Source organism: Anas acuta, chromosome 10 (genome assembly GCF_963932015.1).
Source record: "Anas acuta chromosome 10, bAnaAcu1.1, whole genome shotgun sequence".
NCBI lineage: Eukaryota > Metazoa > Chordata > Aves > Anseriformes > Anatidae > Anas > Anas acuta.
The window spans coordinates 4,023,334-4,046,049 of NC_088988.1; the positions used below are offsets into that span (position 1 = coordinate 4,023,334).

The 22,716-nt window shown below is 37.5% G+C and overlaps 1 protein-coding gene and 2 long non-coding RNA genes across 5 annotated transcripts in view; 2 read left to right on the forward strand and 1 right to left on the reverse strand.

Moving 5' to 3' along the window:
* The first annotated feature begins 1,012 nt into the window (after positions 1-1,012).
* LOC137861674 (uncharacterized) lies at positions 1,013-12,490 on the forward strand. The gene is made up of 4 exons (XR_011099780.1): positions 1,013-1,372; positions 9,809-10,072; positions 10,688-10,818; positions 12,366-12,490. It is a non-coding gene; the product is annotated as an uncharacterized lncRNA (long non-coding RNA).
* Positions 12,491-14,333: 1,843 nt separating this feature from the next.
* The window catches only part of CDH13 (cadherin 13), a 479,864-nt gene continuing 471,481 nt past the window's right edge, over positions 14,334-22,716 (reverse strand). For both annotated transcript variants that reach the window (XM_068693026.1, XM_068693027.1), the window contains one exon: positions 14,334-20,028. In XM_068693026.1, the coding sequence (XP_068549127.1) occupies positions 20,021-20,028 (8 nt within the window). In that variant the 3' untranslated portion in view covers positions 14,334-20,020. The remainder of the gene's footprint in view (positions 20,029-22,716) is intronic.
* The window catches only part of LOC137861673 (uncharacterized), a 48,130-nt gene continuing 47,238 nt past the window's right edge, over positions 21,825-22,716 (forward strand). For both annotated transcript variants that reach the window (XR_011099778.1, XR_011099779.1), the window contains exon 1: positions 21,825-22,097. This is a non-coding gene — a long non-coding RNA (uncharacterized lncRNA). The remainder of the gene's footprint in view (positions 22,098-22,716) is intronic.

Here is a 22,716-nt window from a genome sequence, read left to right on the forward strand (position 1 = left end):
TTCTTCCTCTGATGGGAAAAGAATTGCCTCCAAACTAAGGTGCTAATTACATCATTGGCTCAGTGACACAATTGCTGACTTATTTTACTTACTCTTCCTAATAACTAGCACTAACTAATGACTTGGCTGCTGTTAAGCTAGGGCTTTGACATTAAGTGGCAGAGTCAGTGAAACAGATCCACATGCCTGTAGCTATCTAAATCCCTGTAATCTTAAAACTAGATTATACTTTTATCTTCAGAAAGAAGTTTCATGTAATGACATTTACTTTTCTTGCAGATGTCAATGAAAGGGCTAAGAGATTGCATCTCAGCTGCATCATAGTTTCATTTACTTCTTAAAACAAAAAACTCTTTTTAATTATTTAATATATTATTCTTTTTTTTTTTTTCCAGAAGCAGGAGGTTTGTTTGTATATGAATTTGTGAATTTGAAGATGCAAAAAATTCTGAGGGTGGGTCTTTTTTTTTGTTGTTGTTCTTGCATTTTATTTGGGCTTCTCTGCTTGTGGAATGTCAGCTAATTAGTTTTTAGGCAAATTAATCTTCAAGTGACTATAGGAGGTGCAAAGTTAATTCTCACTCATTCCTTGTTTCTTTATCACTATCTAAGTATTCATGAATGTTGTAGGGGTTGTGTTCTAGAAAGGCAACTCAACATGGGGTTAAGCAGTGCCCCAACAGAGGAAGTAGGGTAAAAAATTTACATATTTGACAGGCATACAGCTGCTTTGAGATTGTCATTCTCCAATTTTCATTTCTGTCCTGTTGGTGTTGTAAATTATTAATCAAACAATGATTACCTATACAATCCCCTGAATTTCCAAAGAGCCTTGTTAATATGAACTAAGACATCTGTCGTGCTCAAGAGAAGTTCTGGTCTCGGAGCCAAATTTTCCCTTGCATTATGGTTATGCATACTTGCTTATGAATCGAGGAGTTTGGCACACAGGAAGAAATGTCATTTTGTTGAGAATTAAATAGTACAAGGAAAGACTTGTGATCCTGTTTGGGATAAAGTTTTTTAAAAAAAATGAGAAAAAATGCTGGATCGGATGGTCATGAATCTGTACAATACAGAAAAAAAAAGTAAAGAAATTTCCATAGATACTGTGATCTAAAGGACAAAACTAAAAGCAGATAATGATCATAAAGAATTTTAATAAAAATCTGGGGAAGAATGAGGATATATGGAGATAGTTGAGGAAGAAATAGTCAATGAGACTAAAAATATATATATGAAGTCTTACAAGAGCACAATTGAATTTCAGGAATATCTAATACAAGAAGCAAATATTTCTGGAGGATTGCCAAAAGAGAATATAGACTCAGCTGCAATAACTGAAGGAAAGGAGGAGGATGAAGCCACAGAGGTAGGATTGAGAAAGTTTTGCATTATTTCATCTTTTTTATTTGCAGTTACTAGAGTTGTACTTAATCTGCAGGTAGTGAAGGTGGTCAAATGTGTTCAGACTAGCAGAAATAAGGCCTGCAACAAAAAGGTAGAATACTGGGAGTCAGAAGGGGGAGGGGAAAATGCCTGTAATATTTTCCCCAAAGATTAATGAAAAATTACTTTGCTGAGTTTTGACAAAAACGTGGAATGTTATTTGGTTTCTTTGAACTTCTAGATAAGTAAATAGATAGAGATGCCAAGGATAGCCAAAGGATCTAAAATCCAAAAGGCAAGCTTTTAAATCTGAATGCAAACCATAACACCAACATTTGAAACAGAGAAAACTCAGCAATGCAGATTAAACTGACAACCTCTCACCTTGCCACTCTCTTTGTGCAGGACCCTTGAGGTCTCTCTCAGTCCAACAAATTTCAGTGCATTCCCTGTTCACAGCATGTTCCACTTTAAGTCCTTCTGGGATTTGGTGCTCTCTTCTTTCCATCACCTCTAAAGCTTAACTCTGCATCTGTTCCCTACCAACACCAACACACTTGTGTTGCAGGTTTCTTGTTTTCTGCCTGTTTTCCCACCTTGTACTCCAGAATCTGCTTTTCCTTATTGATTTTTGCACTTTCGGTTGCTTTACAAGAAGTAACAACTCCTGTTCTTGCCCGAGGGTCTCACCTTGGCCTGGGTCAGGGAGATGTAAGCACAAAGCCTCCTCCCATCCTCCCCACTGCAACCTTCTTAGCAGAACAGAACATACAAAAAAAAAAAAAAAAAAAACAGATGCCATCCATCTTAGAAACATTTCATTTCTGAGTACATGCTTCCTCCTGCCCTCACATTTTAGACCACTATGAAACAAGTACTTGGAACGTTTTATTTTAAAGAGAAAAAAAAAAAAAAGGCCAAATTAACAACAACAAAAAATCCACTACTTTTTGGTCAAAAAGCTACTGTTTATTAAATGGTTTATATGGTGATAGTTCTGAACCTGATTTGAACTGTAAAAGTACCGAAGAATCACCACATACTGATTGCTAAAGAAGCCAATGAGTTTGCCCATTGCAATTCCAGGCAAGCAAAGAATATAGGTGTTAATCAAATTGGCAGTTGGTTTAGAAAACAGAGAAGACAACTAGATTTTCAGTTATGGCAGAAGAAAAGCTGAGGACCCAGTAATGGGAACAAATATTTACTAAAGTAGGTGAAAAGGTAACTCACCTCCTAAAGCTTGTCAGCGTTAGTGAGAACTGCAGACAGGCTGCAGAAACAGTAAGTATGTACTAACTTTGTGTGCCATTTTATTTTGATCCATCACAGACAGAATTTATTTTTCAAATGGTGTGTGTCCAGCCAGTTTCACTACCTCTTCTCTTTTTAAAATCAAAGCACTCTAAGTAATATAACTTACTCTAGGGGGAAGAAAAAAAGAAAGGTAAAAAGAAAGAAAAAAATGGAAGAAAATAGGAGCATAATATCTTGATGATTTCTTAAGAGATCTCTTCTCACAATTATAGGTATCTTACAAAGGAAATTGATGTATCTTCCTTTCTTCTTTGCGTGTTCTTGGTACCACAAGCTGTGCACAGCATGCTTTCAATTAATTTAAACTAACTTTCCATCTGCTCCAACAAATGTAGGATTTGAGTGAAAGACAGTATGATGGAGTGACGTGAAATACGCTAATAGCAAACGCTAATGTGAGAGCCAGTCTTCTGTGGAAAATGTAACACACAGTGCACTCTTTTTAGTCCATATTAAAGACTCACTTTAGTGAAAAATGTTTATTGTTTTCAATATTTGCCTAATCAAGATGGGGAACTAAAGCTTTAGTGAAGGAAACGATCAGATCGATTCCTTTTTAATTGCTACTTTCATCAAGCTTTGTTATGGAATTATTTCAAAGTGTTTCTACATTTAAAACAAAAGAACACAAAAATGCTGAATATGATTAGAGGTTGGAATGCTTTGTCTTTGTTATCTGTTCAATCAGAATAGTATGTATTTTGTGAATATTTTGTTTTTCCCTGACAAATTAAAGTTCCAACATTTAAAAGATATTTAAATTAGAAAAGCCAAGCAAAATATACACAATGTCTACATTCAAGTAATGACACGGACTAAATTATAGTAACTATGTACGATAGAAACCTTTTACTATTGAATGTATGCACTTTACAGACATTACTGTAGTCCTTTTTTTTTTTTTTTTTTTTTTTACAATTTCTTTTTTCCTTTTAGTATAAGTTAGGAACCTAACTAGTTCTGGCACTCACCTTTCAAGCAATAACCATTTAAAGCCATGTGATAATTAAATTCTACCTGCAGCACGATTTTGTTCCCTATTGAACCCTTGAGAATAGGGCTATGGCCTTTTTACCAATTTAAATTAGCATGTGAATTTGCAAAGGAGAATTTATTTTGGATCCTGGTTCCTCCTCCCAGTATTTCTCACATTAAGTACTGTACTTTTTAACCCTGGTTTGTCCACTTTGATCAAATAGCCACAAGATTATAGACTTGGTGAGATGCACAGTGAAGCGTGGCGGCAGCATTAGTATGAACAACAGCAAGTAGGAGATAATGAGCTTATTCTTGGTAGTTATTACCTCAAAACCAATACCACTTGCACTTAAAAGTAGAGTTCCATAGAGGATAATTCTATGTAATTTTGTGCAGATCCCCAGGAAACAATGTCATATTTTCATGACAATTATGTGCCCGAGTTCAAACTTGCAGTAAAGGTACCTCTCAACTGCTGCAGTCTGCAGCTGCCACCTCTTGCCAGGTTAAAATTCCTCAAGCACTGACAGTTTTCTTTAGAGCTGCCCTCATTCTTGGCAAGGCTGTGCAAGAGCTGACTTGTGGGTGTCCTCAGAGCCTACCTACAGATCAAGCAATGTAAAAGATACACAGTAGATGAAGGAAAGGGTCCCTCGAAGTGAGATGTTAAACACAGAATTTCTTTCCTTGGGAGAATATAAGCACCTTACATCTAATCTCTAGCAGCAGTGTGCCCTCCACACCAGTTTATGGCAATTTGGGGAGACACAACCTGTCAGAGCTGTTCTATTCTGCAGAAAAGAGTTAAAGATTTCTCAGGGTGAGATGGTATATGAGCAGGAACTGTTTAATTTCCTTTAGATCCCTTTTGGTTTGCCACAAGCAGACCCAAATAAAGAGAAGTGTGTTTGTCAGCTACTTTTCTTTACTTTAGATGTATCAGTTGCTGCAAAGATGGAAGGATATGAGATGTGGAAGGTTCATAAGTCTTTTTTCTGACCAGATGAGACAGGTGAGGAGTTGCAAACAGACATGCTTTTGGACATACAATAAAATCATTCTTCACTGATCTTTAGCAAAGTGTTATGTCTCCAAAAGCTTGTCCTTTTTCCTATACAATCTAAGAAAAAGTATTAACTTTCTCTATGGACCTTTCCTCCTTACTATTCTACAGGACAGTTATACACCTACAGCAGATAATGTCCTAGAGAATTTATATGTTCATCCTGAAACCCTTGTCTGAGAAGTGATTAGACAAGCTTAATTAGAGCTGGCATGACAAAATATGTCAGTAAATCTGCACAATTCTGCCCAGAAAGGCATTTCCAAAAGGCTCTGACTGCTCTGTTAGTCATGCTCATTTTTCAGGTAGTATATACAGCAGTGTGTAATATTTAACCACCATTAAGTGTTTTTCCACTTGGGACTGTTTCATGCACAAGCCAACCATTTAATCAATCTCATTCATTGTTAGATTACAACTGGCGTGACTGCAAAGAAGTGAGAGGAAAGGGGAAAATGAGATGTACTGTTAGAAAACACCATCTAAAAGTGACAGATTAAGCTATTTGAAATGAAGGCAGTGGTAAATAAGTTTGGGGGTGTTTTACTTTATGATTAAATTGGATCATTGACTGAAAAATAATCACTTGGTCCAACAAAGACATAACCTGGAAATGGGATAGAGGCAGAAGTCAACCCAGGGATGAGTAATAGAGGTAAGAGATCAAGCATGCAGCAAGGCAGTGGTGATAATACAAGTTATTTAATGCAGGAAACAATGGCAACTAACAGTAATTAGCAGTAATGCAAACACATTTTCCCTTCATAAATTTGGTGTTGGTGTCAGTGTGACTTGCCTGAATGCAGATTCAGGGGAGAACATGGCACTAAAATGCTAACAAGAAACCAGGAAATAATTACTAGAGCATCACTTGTGAAGGGGGAAAAAAATATCCATGAAGATTAGGAGAAGAAACATCAAAGAGGAATGTATCAGAAAAGATGTGCAGTCTATTGGTATATGTATTTCTAGGTCTTTCCAGTGGCCAGAAGAATAAAAACTCCTTATGTACTTAACTCTAGAGATCAAGTTGCATATTTTTAGCCTGTTGTTTCCAAATTGTGTTGATAGTCATTACTGAAGGGAAGAAGTCTGTCGTGAGATTAATTGCCCTCCCAAACAGAGTCTCTTACAAGATGAAAATCATGTCAGAAAAGTGTTTTTTTTTTTCTTTTTTTTTTTTTCCCCCATCTCATATGAACACTCATGCCTGTATATGCAATTGTTGTACCTATGGCCTAACATTAGCAGATCAGTATTATTCTAGGTTATCCTAATGTTTTATAGCTGTAACAGGTCCCTGCTAAAAATTGTTCCAAACTGTGATAGAAAAGGGTCTTCACTTAAGAGTTGTTTCAGCATTTCTTTCATTATTAAAAAATGTTATAGTTTTTGCAGGAGTAGGAGGATGCATCCTGACAAATACCTCAGCTGCTATTTACATTTTTTTTTTTAATAAAATAATAGGTATATTTATAACGTAACCTACCTGTTTATGAGGTAAATTAGGATATATTATCTGGCTTTCCTGTTTGTTTCTTAGAAGCTTGAGATAAACCATACATGCACCATATGTGAATACATATATAAGTATGTGTCTACTTCCCAATTGTTATCTGAGCAACCTGAAAATATTTTCAGAGTCAGGTTATTCCATGCAGCCTACAAGAGACAATCCAGTTATCAGGTACTCAATATTATTCATTCATGTGCTGGCAAATTCTCTCTCACCTACTTGTCCTTAGCAATGCTTATTACATGAAATCATTTAGTGTCCCAGTCATGAAGGGTGTGAAGGATAGGATTCAAGATTAAGTAAAGCTGTTTGTGACTAGAAAGACATGTAAATCTTGAGGCTTCTAGATTAAATTCAGAAGTTAAACTTGTCTAGTATAATCATAAAATGAAAATACACCATCCTACTGTCAAAGTAGTTAAATATTCAGGAGTAAGACTACGGTTAATGGGATATTAGTCATTAACCATTAATCAGAGACAGTTTAGATCAGGCTGGAAGAAATCAAACTATAAATGAGCTCTGAAAAAGCCAGATAAGTTTGGATGACAAAGCTATCAAGTGGACAGGAAGAAAAAAAACTACTCTGGAGCCAGGGAAGACCTGTACCCGTGACAGACCCGTGGACTATAATGAATGAACAAGTCTCTGTCTGATTGATTTACTCAGATGTTAATGAACAGTTTGCTATCAGACAGGTCCACAGTCTCAGTACACCACTGGTCTCCTGGGAGTCATTCATTGACAGGCTTTGGTCTGCCCACGTGGCAGCAAGCTGCAGAGGCTGCTGTATTTCACTGTAATTCGTCCTCCTGTTCAAGAATGCCCTCTTAAAGAGCTTCTTACGGGCAGGTACACTGCCCTGCAGGATGGTTGCAGGGGATACGCAAATGTAGTGAAGGTATACATGAAAATGGTTAAGTCACAGACCTCCTGTCAGCTCCTGGTGAGTTCATGAAAATTCTCTAGAATTGGAAAAAAGAATTGTTCTGCATTTAAGCAATCCAGAGACTGTATTCCTTCAGAGCTCCAGTATTGTACAGATGAGTAAGAGCTTTTTATTTATTTATTTATTTATTTTTAAAGGCCTGCACATCATTCCTGTGCCGCTGACTGAATATAGATGTGGTTTAATTTTATAGTAGGCTACTGGTAATACACATTTCTTTATAATGTGGGAATTGATTTAAAACATATAACACTTTTTGAAATACTTCCTGACATAAAGTTTTAGTTTTCCAGTCTGAAAATGTGGACTATAATTATTAAATGTTTAAGGTACTCCACTGTTATGAGAAATACTTCTGAGTACTATTTACCATTTCCTTTGTTGTAATTTTGTAACAGTTTCCATTATAAAAAAATCAAATATTTTGTATGTGATTTAAATAATTTAGAGGTAAATATTAAGGTTAAATACCTGGTTTACATAAGGCATGTCATCTGAACTTATAGTCGAGTAAACCATAATTGCAATAAATACATTTTTTTCCCCATATAATATTTTTAAACACTGTTTTTGGTATACTCCAATTCTTATTATAGTCATTTTTGTCTTGGTTTCTGAAGACTGGTATTAAATTAGTAAACAGGCTTGCAAGGCTCATGGTGGGTCTTAGATAAGGTGCAAAAAAAATGCTAAAATATGCAGTGATAATTGAATGTCAATTTAAGAACATGTTCCCCCTTGAACAGGTGCCTGTTGTTTCCTGTGAACTTGAGGTTATTGTTAATACACTGTTAACAGGATCCCAGGAGTTTCCATGCAGTTCATTTCACACTTGGACGTTGCAATATTTGCAACAATTCACAGAGTTCAGAAATGTCCAGGAGACTGGCAGGGACAGCCAAGCAAAATGCTAATAAGGAAAACAGAACAGAAGCTGGAGCCAGGTTTGACTGTTGCCAGACATCATCGGCACTACACAATGTTGACATGAAAAAAAAGAGTTCTTTCATCTCCTATAGCCATAATCCAATGGGGATTTTATTTATTTATTAACAGAGAAATAACGGAATGAAATGGAAGGGAGAGCTTGAAAGAAGCTCATTGTGTTAGGCCAGTGACATCTCTCTCAAATGAATGAGTATCTGTGAATGGGTTTTGCTTCATAACACAGCTATATAACACAATGATCTAACAGTCAGATCAGTGTTTGTCATCCTGCAGAGTAATTTACAGCTCTACAAACTGGGAGGAAAATACTAGAGATTCAAAGGCGATCTGATTTATGGTCTTATGCTTTGGTGTAAATGCAGCAGTTGTATAAATGACATATTGGATATAAAGCAATAGTATGTCAGCCAATTGGATTTCCAAGATCTCAGGTCATTGAAACATCAGATCTTAAAAAAGTCTTAGACTTAGGCTTTTCTTCTGCTTCAAACAGTAAAGTCATGTGATATAATGACTGACTGACCTGCAAAAGACAGGAATCAGAGTAGTCAGACTTATGATGTTCCCATCAAGATAAATAACAAGACAAAGATTTCTAGGCAACTGGCTTTGTCAAGTTTTCAGTCTTGACTCATGTGACATTCTACTTCTAAACCGGTTAACTTCTGGACTGAGTTTAATAAATAAATAAATAAATAAAATGTTAGCAGGCTCCTTGAATGGCATTTCCTTAGAGAATCAGCATACTTCTTTCATCTCAATTACAAGAAAGGCAGCCAGATACATTTCATAAAAGTCTGTTCTATAACTGGTAAACATCTTCTGACTCACAAGAAATTGGACAGCTCGTAAGAATTGTTCTTGAATCAGCAGCCTTTGGTAAGAACAAACTAACAGGGATCTCCCATAGGGAAAAGATACTACATGACTGAGGTGCTAAACATGCTGAGAATCTTATATTATACTTTCTAGTTCTAAGTTGTTTCAAATGTATTTGTGTAAAGGAAAGATGTGGAGAGCCAAGAGTGGGTCTCCTCAGGAGAAGTGAGAGCTGAATGTGTTACGAGGATAAGTAATATCTAAATCTAGTCCCTTTTTTTAATTATTTCTTAAAGAATTTTTTCCAGATTTTGTAAAGATCTGCATTAGATTTTTTTTCCAGACTTTGAAACTATAAAAAAAACGACAACAAAGAAACAATAGAGCCCTCAGCAAAACCTATATGTAGCAGAAAATCCATCTTCTGGGCTAATGAAGATGACTAGTACAAGCCCATGCTGCCTACGGTCCCCACTTCCATCCCTTTAAAGATATTTGAATCACCCAATTCCCATATTAATTAGTCTGTAGTACAGTTTAATTGCATTGTACTTTTTTTTTTTTTTTTTTTCCCAATGAACTGAGCTTTTAATGAGTACTCGCTGTTTAATAACAAATTAAAAAAATAGCTTATTCTTTTGTGGGAGAGGGTAATGAAATACATCACTTTAAATTTTATATTTGTGTATATATAGACACTCATATATATCAGCTTCATTTGGACATTACAATTATTCCATTTATGTATCTATCTTTGTTGTAAGTGAGCTACACCTTTGCTAAATAATGGCATTTAAATGTACCTACTGTCTTCCTCTCTCTTCCTCAGTCTAAGCAGGGCAACAGAGGAGGACAAGCTGCAGCAAGAGAATTCTTATTTAAAATTGTTCCATGAAGAAAGTATGTCTTGGATTATATCCACTCAACCCCAAAAGACAGAGCTGCATACGACACACATTTTCATTAGCTTCAGGTACTCAGTGCTCATTTGCTGAAGAACAAAGTACACAGTGCCAAGGAACAGAAATCGAGAGTGCATGAAAGAACTGCAGCCCACAAGTTGTGTAAATGAAGAAGACAACTGCAATTAAAAGTAAGTTTATCGTGGACCTGATAAAAGAGTAAGCCCTGATAGGCCTTTAATAAGGTGCCAGGAAAGAGCATCAGTGCAAAGGCGGTGACTGGATGTCAGAGGCACAGGACCCAGATGAGATAACTGTCTTCAGAGAGTGAGAAGGGAGGGGAAGGGGGGGGAATAAAACAAAACAAAAAAACCCCACAACTTCCAGTAACGCTGTTGTTTCATATGCTGAGGGTCTGTTTGTCTTGTACAAATGCTGACTGGCAACCCAGTGATATGCTGGGCCCGACATGTCCGTCAGGATTAATAACAGGTTTAATGTCTGGCAGGTGTCCTGGGCAGAGTCTGACAACTGCTTGGCGGCCACGCGGCCATGGGGCTACCTGACCTTTCCAGCCCTGTGCCTGAGTGGCTGAGGCTGTGGTCACTGCCCCAGGCAGGGTTCAGCTCTCAAGCCAGTGCCTGTGTGAGGTATTGGCACAAGGTGCCTCTGCATCTTGGCTCTTTGGTCACTGTGCTGAGGTGGCTGCACTTGCCAGGAGGCTGAGTTTCCAGTTGGCTCTGCCACCAGCATGGTTTTGAACTGTGCCCTCTGACTATTTCTGTGTTTCTACCTTTACATTATAGTTCTGTCCCTACTGCCAAAACAGAGTGAGAAGAGGGCGCTTTGTGGTCTTGTGGAAGTAAAAACAGAAGAGAATGCAGCTTGATGAGTACACACAGGTCAAAATGCCACCGTCACCTCTGCCAGCACAATGGTGAGCAGCTGCACCGAGCCCTTGGCAGGGCTGAGTGTGCAGGGTTTTTTAGTCAGCTCAAAGAAAGGATTGCTCTCTAGAGCTGCTATTGTTTAAATTTCTCTGTGCAGCGTCCAAAAGTGAGACATTTTCAAATGGATTAATGCATTTTTTACCATTAGTAACAATGGCAAAACTTGCCAGGTACCATGGCTAAGCTTTCTAGCACTGGTCTAGTTCTTACATGATGGAGCTAATAGCCGCAGCTTGAACATGTGCACCAGAAAGTCTAAATCTTTCCTTTAAACTTACCGTCTAAAGGAACAAGGTTTATTGTAGTTACTGCAATATATCATTTCTACTTTGTTTTATTGTTGGACTCTGTCACATTCGCTATCATCCCATTATGAAATAAATATTTTGATCTTGTTCTTTTTGGTTTTGGCAATCCAGTGTATGAAAGGCTGAATATCTGTTAATTGGGGCACCTGCTCTCTAGAGGTTTTGCTGGTTTTGTTCGACATGAAGGATGATGACAGTTAAGTTACCTTGGAGATATAGGGAACATTTCAGTGTATATTAGCTTTGGACGACTTAAAAAAAAGAAAAAAGTTTACAATTACATAATTATTTTATGTGTTGGGGAGTTTCAGCTCTCAGTGTTCTAGCTTTTTAGCACTGCCAGTGAACTAGGTGGTTCAAATCCCACCAAAAACTAACTCCCTTGGTACCCGCCAAGTCAATAATACATGCTGTAACCCCAAGGCAGGTTATAATCCCTGTTTTACGGCTACTTGGAAGGTGTTTACTGCAGCTGATCAAATAGCACAAAGAATGAGACACAGCTGATGTTATGTTTTATTTATTTATTTGTGTACAAAGAAGCACTGTTTGATTTGCTGTCATTTCCAAATGCAGGCTAGACTTATTATCTTGCCACTGTCCCTAGCAGATCAATTACAGCAAGTGTAGAGTTGGCAAGATAACTAGAATGGCAAAATTAGCCCCATATAAAATTTGTTCCCTGGTGGCTCCTGGCATGAAGCAAGATAACCAGTGTAAACAACAGTGGCTGTATCTATAAAAGTTAAAATTTTAAAAACCTGTTAGTGACATGAAGATTTAATCCAGTCTGTAAGCATTGTCTACTTATGGTTCATTATCCTTCTGTTAAAGTATGTCTTCAGTTTGGACAGACAATACAGTGAGAGGTGCTTGTTTTTTCATATATACCCCAAGAGTAACTGCTTATGAGCATCCTGGTCCCAGGTCAATTATTCCAGTATTGTAACTGAAGAACACTTTGCAAACAATTTGTTAAATGTAAGAGTCCAGATAAAGTTTTTCATTCAGAATTTTCAGCATGCCTGCAGTAAACAAGCACTGTAAATACTTTCACTTTTCAAATTTGGATGGTAAGTCATAAAAAAAGTACATCCAGCTACAGCGATGATAGTGAGTATCCCACAATTAAAACATTAACCAGAAAATGAGTCATGAGTTATAAAATATAAAATAATGTTGAAATGTACTGGACTACATTGGCTTACATGCTGTTGTAACTGCAGGAGCAGTGAAGGTCATCAAGCACTGGGAGGTGGCTGAGTAGAGTCCGGCCAGAGGCGTGGCAGTTGAGGAAGAGCATCCCGGTAGTTTTACAGCAGGAGCAATGACCCTTGCTTTGTTTCTGCAGGTAAGAAGGTTGTACTGAAGCCAGAAGAGGCTGTTCTGATTTACTATTGCAGGCAAAAAAATGTAACTGGATTGAACTGTGCAAAGTTAGCAAGTAACAGTAAGACTGCAATCCAGAAGGTGTGCTGTTAGATGAGGCATAAGGTCAAAAGGGCAATGGAAAACTTCTACCTGACTAAAAACCTTCAGCATTTTCTCTCTCTGTTACCATTTCCTTACTTATGATTTAACTTTATAGTGTTTCAAATGACCCTTTTAAGATAAAAGGCACAGCATTAGTTTAGGACAATGATCTCAACTGACACCAAAGAAGGTGACACTCTAGCTGTGGCTTTCAGGTAATGACCTTTTGCTCAATTACACTGCAAGTGTCATATACACTGTTTCATCTTCTACTTATTACGGACCACATAAAAAGCCCCCTTTTGATTCAAAGCCTGATAAATGTTAGGCAATAGGCAAAGATACAAAGCAGAAGCCCGTGGAGGTGGATCTCAGGGAAAGCAAACTGCTGTGGCTTGTACTCAAATGTTTCCTTCTAGCATTGCCCTTCCTCCCCTGTGTCCTCTATTCTCACATGTAGTAAAACCCTTTATCAGGGATATTCTATCTTTATGCTTCTTTGTCACTTCAGGTAACTTTCTAGAAAACTATTCAAAAAAAAATAAAAATCAACTCACATGATTTTCAGAAATCCAACAATCTCAGGCTATGTGCAGGAAAAATAATTTCCTGGCAAAAAGGCAATACTGTCATAGTGCTGTGATGCAAATTCCCTGTAATATTTTAATTCTGCCTAGCTTTAAGTTCTTTATTCTGGCCTTGGTTCTGGTCTACTATTTATTACGTCACCTGCTGGAAACTTTTGCAATGACTGGGAGAAGCTGGCAGCACAGGAAAAAGCACACAAAGCACCCAGCTTCCTTACCTCTCATAAATAGAGATTGGACAAAAAAGAAAATAGCATCTTATAAACCTCGAGTCCTGCTATTAGGAATGCATGTTAAAGGGATAAACTTCATCAATAAAGCCTGAAGATCCTGGTACTGAACATTAGAGCAGTGCAAACTTCTGGGGACAACCTGTCCTAGAGCAGCACAGGCTTGAAGGACATAAGGGCACTAAATGTTGGACAGGGCAACAAGTAGACCACATCTGCATTCATATCTGCATGATGATACTGCCACGGCACTTAAGCAGGGGGAGGGAGCATATCAGACATGACTACAGACTATGGCAATACTCACTGTTAAATGCCATCGTGTCATCAGCCATGACAGCAGTGAGTACTACTGAACGACAGCAATGCCGTCCTTTCTGTAGCTTGCCAATGCGGTTCTTGCCAACTGACATTTGTTCAGCATGTTTCAGTGTTACTATGTGCACTTTTCTGGATATCTCTTCTACGTCAGCTGAAATGATGGTAGTAGGTGGGGAAGGTGAACAGGTGAAGCAGAAAGGAGGTGCAACAAAAATCCATTAAAGCTTCTGCACACAATTCAGACTAGGGACATCTGACCTGTATTTCACTCAGTGCGACTCTTTGTAATGAAAGTGTGGCTTCAGATCGCAAAGCGTTACTGTTAGCTGAATAGATGCTGAATAATCTACTACTGCTTTCTTGTATGGTCAAACTTCAATTACATCTGTGACCTCCAGATTTTCACTCTATAAACATGGCATGATGATGATGAAGGCCATAATTCATCTCTTTTGCTTAGAGCAATGTAGGAGCTTCTTGTATTTAGCTCAGGCTGCTCCAGTGCTTTGACAGTCACATGGTCGTTTTGTAGTCTTCCTTTCCTGCTATACTGCATCAGCAAGGTCTACGCCCAGACAAAAGGTAAAAGCCCATACATCCTTTATTTGAGCATTTCACAAATAAATTACAAGTTTCTTTGCAACCACGTCAGAAATCAAAACGTTTATTTACACCTCAGAAACAGCAAGCAATTCAGCAACTAGGGCCCAAAGGAACAATTAACTGGAAAAGTAGCTGAATTATTATTATTATTTTTAATCAAACAAAATATTTTCTCCTTGTTTGAGCTTTAAAAAAAAAAAAAAAAGAAAGGAACTCATAAAAAACATCTTGGTGATAACAGAGAGAGATAGAGATTGTTATGGGGCAAATATGTTTTTACAGGCGGTGTCTGTCTGAAATGGCAGTAACAACACAGCTTGTTTGTACTGAATTCACAATCAGTTCACCAGACTTGCTCTTGTTCTACAGTCCTGGGTGGTGTGTGTATGCATGTACATACACATAGTCTATCTTTACATTAATTTCTACCCCCAAATGATCAAATACAGCCACTTATTGATGCAGAGAAGGAGTGTAATGGTCAAAGGGTTAATGAAACTTTCCTAAATATCTGTCCTGTCAAAAGCAGAGAAATGCAGAATTCTGGCTCTAAACCCTTCCCTTTCCACTTTTGATGACCAGCTGATATGTAGACAAGAAAAAAGAAAAAAAAAAAAAGGGAGAGTTGGTAAATAATTATAGATATCTTCAAATGATATAAATTTTATTAAGAGGGGACAGCTACAGGTAGCATAAATACAACATGAGAGTTGGAATAAGCCTGGATTTCAGTGTGTGGAGTTTGTTGTTTTTTTGTAATCAGACTGGTTTGGCATACATGTACGTAACACAAGCTGTCTCTTAACTCATCTTTGAATCATTGGATTAAACTGCTTATTCCAAGTCCCCATGTTGTATTAGTCTCCATCTGCATATAGTATATATATATATATATTTATATATGTATGTGTATATCTCTATATATCTACATATATACACACACATAGCAATTGTGCAACTAATAACTTTCCACGGAGAGTGGATGAGTGTATGCATTTCATTTGGACAAATATAAACCAACTAGCATATCTTGATGTGAAACAGTGTAGTCAATGGGTTATATGGTTTACACAGTTAAATAGTCAGCTATATCTGCTCTAAAGAGAATAGCTGTTATAACTACTAATGAAATACTTTGCTTGTTAACTCTAAATATTATAGATCAGAGTTAATAGAAAATTATTATTATTTTAGTTATTTCTCATTTTGTCACCATTGGCCAGCATATCTCTCAGACAACTGAGTCTCTAGAGATGCAACAAAGGAAAGATAGGATCAGAGTTTTGTCCTAGACTTGCTGTTCTCAAGCTGACATGACTCTGTTTAACATGATTAATCATGTTTTGTTTTGTTTTGTTTTTCTTTTTTAACTTTAATTATATGAGTAATTATTAAACCCATTCAGAAAGAAACTTGGCTTTTAGATAAGGTGTAAAATTATTTGTGTACAAAATTCTGCTGTGTCTCAAACGGCTAAGTGCACTATTGAGACAAAACCCAGCATTTTTCTCAGTGTTTCAGCAAGAAGTCTTGCAAAGGAAAGATCAATGATGTGAAAGTTGTTACTGTAACATCTTTCCTTTTCTAGTGACAAAACATTTAACATAGGTTCCTATGAACTGATTGTAAGTCCACAATTTAATAAATGAGGATTGTATTACAGTGATACCTAACTTAAATGACTACACGGGAGACCAGGACAAATTACTTGACTACAGGCCACAGCCACTTCAAATAAAGGTTAAACCAAATTATGCTTGGTTCCTTAGAGACATGTTAAAGTGGTTGGTGAAGGAAGTGAGTCATCTGTGCTTTACTGTTCACAGCAGACCAGTAAAAACAATATGCGGAGAGGTTTAAATTAAAAATGTAATTTAAATACAACTAACTGAAGCTCAAACAAGACTATTAATGGCGTTGCTCTTTAATTTACACCAGTGTAAGTAAGATGAGAATGGGGCTCAGAAAGTGTATTAGCCAGTGTTCCGCTCTTACCTAATTTTCCTTGCTAAGCAGTAGGAAATTTTAGCTGGCTTCCCTTCATTTTAATCTTCAGACCTGCAGTTACTGAACAAAATGTACATTAATAAATGCACATATGCATATCGTGAGCACAAGCATGAGGTGTACAGACAGAGTTCAATTAGCAAGTACACCACAAATGACACCTTTACCTTGCTAATGAACTCCTCTTGCTGATTGTTATACCCACTTTGTGTTTTAACAGCAGATACTCTTTTAAATTGAAATGGTTTTTGCACAAGACATTTTATGATGTTTCAAAACCAAAAAAAAATCAGGTTCACTGCCTTTCTGACACCAGACAGCATTGTATGTCTGCAAACATAGGCTGAAATAAACATTGTAGTGACCAAAATAGCTAGGTAGAAATCAGCATTGTATTATAAAAACAGCAAGCTTGGCTGAACACATGTTAAACATAATTAACTAAAAAGAAAAAAAAAAAAACACCAACTAATTTTGCAACCTCTCTGCTTTTTCACAATAGTGTGAGAAACTAAAAAAAAAAAAGGTTATTTTTCCTTTGTTTCAGATAATGAATAGCATTTTTTGAGCTTATTTTCAGGTAAGAAAATTCAGATTCTCATGTGGTTCCTCATTTGTATAATGCCACAGAACGTGACACAGTCACTTATTAAAGTGTTGGTTCTCAGGTACGGTGGAGAAACATTAACATGGCAGCTTCATCTTCTCTTTGAGTGCTTAGGTAGTCCAGTGATTAGCTCAGTCGGTGGCCTAAAGAGATACACAGTGAAGGCTGGGTGACTTTAATTTGGTTGGAGTGATAAAGTGATAATGTTGATTAAAGCCTTTGACGCATCTTGACTCAGCATTTCAGCCATTGTACTGACTTCTCTACATGTCAAAAGGTTGCAGTATTATCTGAGAAGAAAGATTTATTGTCCTTGGGCACAAATTAGTAGAAAGAGTCTATCCATTGTTAGTGCAGTTCCAGGTAGAAGAATTTTTTCTTTGTTCCTGGTTTTGGATGTCCTTGGAATGATCCACCAAATGCTATGTGAACCTTGGTGTAAATTAGAAAAGGGTAGCTTTATGTGGTACTTGATAAAAATGACACTAATGGCAATGGGTGTCTTTTCCAGAGGTGGGTTTTGCTTGATAGAAAGAGGAAGAAAGCAAGTAGAAAAAGAGTACTTTGGGGGGAGGATATTATCGTTTCTTTTATTCAAGATAGAGTTTTCGTAGATAAAAGTGGAGGGTGCAGTTCGTCTTTGGGTGCGCTTGGACGAAGTCACTAAACACATATCCTGAAGATCCAGTAGTGTTAGGCAGTTGTCAGTTGTTGATTTATTTATTTTTTTCCTTTTGAAAACATTGCCTTTTTTTTTTTTTTTTTTTTTTTTTAATAAGACATGACTGCTGACAATAAAGCAGCAGCACATGATTTTTACAAGGCATGGGCAGAGAAAGAGAACTAGAAGCATGTCCATGTTAATGTTTGAGACCAGGCACTTCCTTTTTAAATGCCTGCAGCTGCATAACAGCCCACTCCTGAAGTTCCTTGCTCAACAGAAACACCCACTAACCTCAAAGCACCACTGTGGAAAGCGAAACACCGAGAGCGTGCTGCAAGAGAAACAAGGTCAGTGGGAGATTTCACTTGGCCGGGACTGCAGGAGTTAAGCTGGAAGAGAAAAACAGGTTCTTGTTTGAAGGCAGCTTGTATCTTATCCATAAATTTACAGTGATAGGGAAACTCACGGCACAAACTAATTTTTCCTCTGTTGCCATTGTTATTACTTCTTTTGAATAGAAACAAAACAAAAATCTGTTGTCATATTTGGTACAATACAGGAAGTCAGAGAAAAGCTATTGTACAGCAATTTTTAACCACCAACACACATTTAATATCTAGTGTAGCATTATGGAAAACTAAATGTATGTTTGGAGTTTTTAATGTTTCCAAAAAGCTTTACTATTGAAACATATATGTGATGTGGAAGATATGCTCATAATCTCACTGTAGTAAAGACAACATACAGTATGACTCATAAGTACTGTAAAAATGCTAACTAAAGAATGCAGCTGCAAAGTTCTATTGCATAAGGAAGCTTTCTTGTTTAAACTTTAAATAAGCAAGTTTATTAAAATATTCTAAGACACTTACCTTACCCTAGTTACTGGCAAGCTCTAATAAAAGCCACAGTCTGTCACTAGTATACTTTTTGTGTTAAATTTATAAAAATTTGGTGTGAGCTTTGATGGATCATTTACAATTTATCGACAAGATGATCATCTTCATACAGTTAGGTTTTTTCTTTTTTCTTTTTTTTTTCAGCCTTACATGCTCACAGAATATAAAAGGATTCATATTCCTATGTAACGAACACCCTTTTTTCCCATGTCTGCAAATAAGTGTGGTAAGTTTATGCACACAAAGAAATGCTCTTGTTACTCTTAACTGGAAACTGTGTGTACATGTGTATGTATGTATATATATATATATATTCAAAACTATATATATAGTGAATATATTTATATAATAAGGTATCTGTTTTCCTCCTTGCGCATGTATGTGTGATGACAGCTGCGCAGAGGCTGAGAGAGAGACCAGTGCTTCTGAGAAATACCTTGCTTATGCTGTTCTGATCAGCTTCTCATGCAGACATCTACTGACTTAACTGTGTCTGCAGAACTGACAAAAGACTTACATTTTGTAAATTGCCCCAGCAAATAATTATCTGCAGGAACGTAAAGGAAGCTGACTTTACCCCCTTTAAAATCAGGCCCAGCATGTCCCACTGCTGTCGATAGCGACCCACACGGAGCCAGTCGCAGCTGACTACTTCCCACTGTCTCACAAATCTGAGCTTGTCTCACCTCCTGGCACTGCTCCCGCTGCAAGGGGAGTCTAAGGGTTGTGCTCCTGGGTGATCTTAAATTTCAAATGGGGCATAAGGAAAGAAGTCCAGATCAGAAATGAGCCAGGAGGACTTGCATTTCCTGTTTGCTGAACCTGAGGTACAAGAAGTGCTGCTGCAGAGCCTTGGGCCTGCTTAATTTGGTGTCAACAATGAAGCTCTTTTACTGATATGCTTGCAATAGGCTCTCTCCTTCTGGCTACACCACAAACAGCAAATACAGTAGGTTTAGCCATACAGAATAGCTACAATTCATCTGTGGCTGTATTATTCTGCTTTGCCACTTGCACAGTCCAGATGAATATTTTATAAAAGCTAAACCAGTCCTATAACTCTTCTCTCCATATAAATATATATATATATACATACACTCATACATATACAAATACTAACCCACAGACAAAATATTTTCTGAACAGTTGAATAGCAACAAGTCAACAGTTAGAAAAAAATGGAGTCAATCTGTTTTCTGCTCCCCGAAGGTCAAGTTTAGATGTCATGGTCTTTTAACATTCAGTGGAAAGTCACATAAACCTTGCGTCTTGCAAGAGGAGTCCATTAATAAATGGAAGTTAGGGTAGAGGCTGTCAAACACCAATGTATAGTTGGACAGATTGTGAGGTTGCAAATTAAACAGAATCTGGAGCAACTGAGGCCTAGTAGTGAAGAACAGTAACTGTAAACTGCAGTCTTCAGATCTGACGTTTTCTTTTTTCTTGTTGCCACGGCAACATGGTAGGACAGCTTCAAATGTCAGGAGTTCTTACAGACCTAAATGATGGGAAATGGGTATGATTATTACTATGCAGATCACAGTACCTTTTAGCTTCCCTTCCCCCTCCCCCCCCAAATTACTTATTGAGTAGAGGCACATTCATCAGTAATTCACTATGAATTATCCAGGTTTAGAAACAATTATTTGTGAAGACAGAAATCTCCAGGAAGAAATCCCAAATTGTCACTTGGAGCATTCAGAGACCTTTGCAGGGCATTTCAGAAAGATGTAGAGTGGAGGCCTGAACATAAATCTTGAGTCAGGACCTAATTCAGGACCCATCTGACACCTCGTTCAGTTATGTTGGTGCAAAAGTGCAAGTAAAATGCCAGTAAGCCTCCCTTGCGTGTGCACGCTGACTAGTAAAGAGCAAACAAACAATATATTTTTTAAGAATAACATTCTAATTTGTGAATATACCAGGGACTAAAAGAGCTGGCATAGTTTATTAACGTTGCTACAGAAATGCAAATCTTATCTTTGTTGCCTAACCTTTCGATTTATTTATTTATTTTAAGTGAAGGTAGCACAACTCGAATGATTTTTCCTGTTTTAGATGGGTACCCTGATAATACGAAGCTAATAAACAAGCTTAGAAAAAAAAAAAAAGATTAAGGGCTAATCTATCAGTTGTAGATAATGAGTTGCTTTCCTCCAATTTCACTTGGCATCAATAGGACAGTACTGAGTTGCGAATATTTGGCTTTGCAATAGAGTCATAGAATCATTTAGGTTGGAAAAGCTCTCTAAGATCATCAAGTCCAACCATTAAATAAAAAACATATAAGAATGATATTAACAAAACACATAGCTAAGGTCATCTGGAGGTCAGTTTAGAGCTTGCTTGTGGGCTGATGCTGGTCTGGCCCCTCTCAAATGAATTCAATTTCTGACCTTACAGTATTGGTTTACTGGTTGTACTGGATTTGGCTGGGATGGACTTCACTTTCTTCTTAGAGGCTTTTATGGTGGTATGCTTTGGATTTTTGATCAAAAGAGAGTTCATAACAAAGCGATGTTGTAGTTACTGAACAGTGTTTGCACGGTGTGAAGGCCTTCTCTGTTTCTCATGCTGCCCTGCCAGCTAGTATTCTAGGGTGCACAAGAAGTTGGTAGGAACACCGCCAGCACACGTAACCCCAACCGACCACAGGGATATTCCATACCCTATGCCATCACATTTCGCAATAAAAGCTGGTGGAAAGATGGGGAGAAGGATATCCAGTGTTATGACCTTTGCCCTCCCAGGTAACCATTATGTGCGCTAAGTCCTGCTTTCCTGGAAATGGCTGATAGGAAGGAATATCAGGAATATCTATATAGGATATACATATTCCTATGTATCAGGAATATATAGGAAGGAATAGCAGGAATATCTGCCTGCTGATAGGAAGCAGTGAATGAATTCGCTTTGCTTGTGCTCACAGCTTTTGCTTTACCTGTTGAACTCTCATCATCTCAGCCCATGATTTTTCTAGCTTTTACCCTTCTCAGTCTCTTCTGTGTCTCACTGGAGCAGCAGTGAGTGAGCAGCTGTGTGGTGCTGAGCTGCCCACTGTGATTAACTCACAACAGTGTAGCAATGGCCTTATGGAGATGCAGGGCTCTGTAACCTGGGCCAAGGTGACTGTGGCATCAAAACACACAGCTGCTATTGAGCATGTGTATGAAAACTGACACAAAGGCAGGAAATGTTTGTCTAATGTATATTGCATTTGTACCCTTAAATGATGAAGTATATAATTCTGTTACTATTACAGACACCTAACAGAAGAAGCAGTAACATCACGGTCATTAATATACGTTAGTCTGTGCTCTTTATTTGTTTTTAATTATCTGCTTTTCCTTCAAGGCAACTCAAGTTTAATATAATTATTGATAAGGCTGTTTTTACTTTATCTGCTTTTTTCTTGTTATTATTTTGGTATTATTTTAACTGACTTCAATATTAAATTCCTCCAGCTAGGGGCCTGTCCATATGGACTGTACAGAAAGACAGACACCTGGGTAGCACGCCACAGCCTGCCCTTCCCCTGCAGCATGGCTTCAGTTCTGTTAAACAAAGGTCAGTAAAGCAAATTAAACAAGTATGAGAATCCATAGAGGGAACTGATGGATGGGGCTCACTGAAGTGAGAAGTGCCACTGAGATTTCCAAATAAGATAAAATCTGGAATTGCTTGGGATTGGGATTTTTAGTATGCATTTTAAAGAAAAGGTCTGACCACAAAATTAGGCTCTAGGCTTCTATAGGAATTTTGTAACCATGACTGCCAGAGTTTGGATATGTTTGGATTAAGGACTGGCTGGGACTAAATTCTCATAAACAACTTGATCTCCTGGGATAGTGAAAAGCAAAAGTTTGGGAGTCTGATTTCACAAACTATCTGAAAAAATGTATTTCCAAGTCACAATAAAGTTTATTATCATTTAAGGGCATTTGTTCAAGCCTGACTCAAAGTAAATAATACTAGCTTTTGAATCAGCAATGCTCCTCTGAATCTTTTGGAGGTCCCTGGAGGTCTCCTTGCTGGGGACAGGCACTGGTATGTGATGAATGAACAGCACCTCTTATACTGAATTGCTGTATAATCCATAGGCTGAAACTTTAGAGGAATCTGTCAGCACAAAATTTATAAATATCACACAAATTCAAGCAGCTAGTGACTGCTTCACCAACAGCTT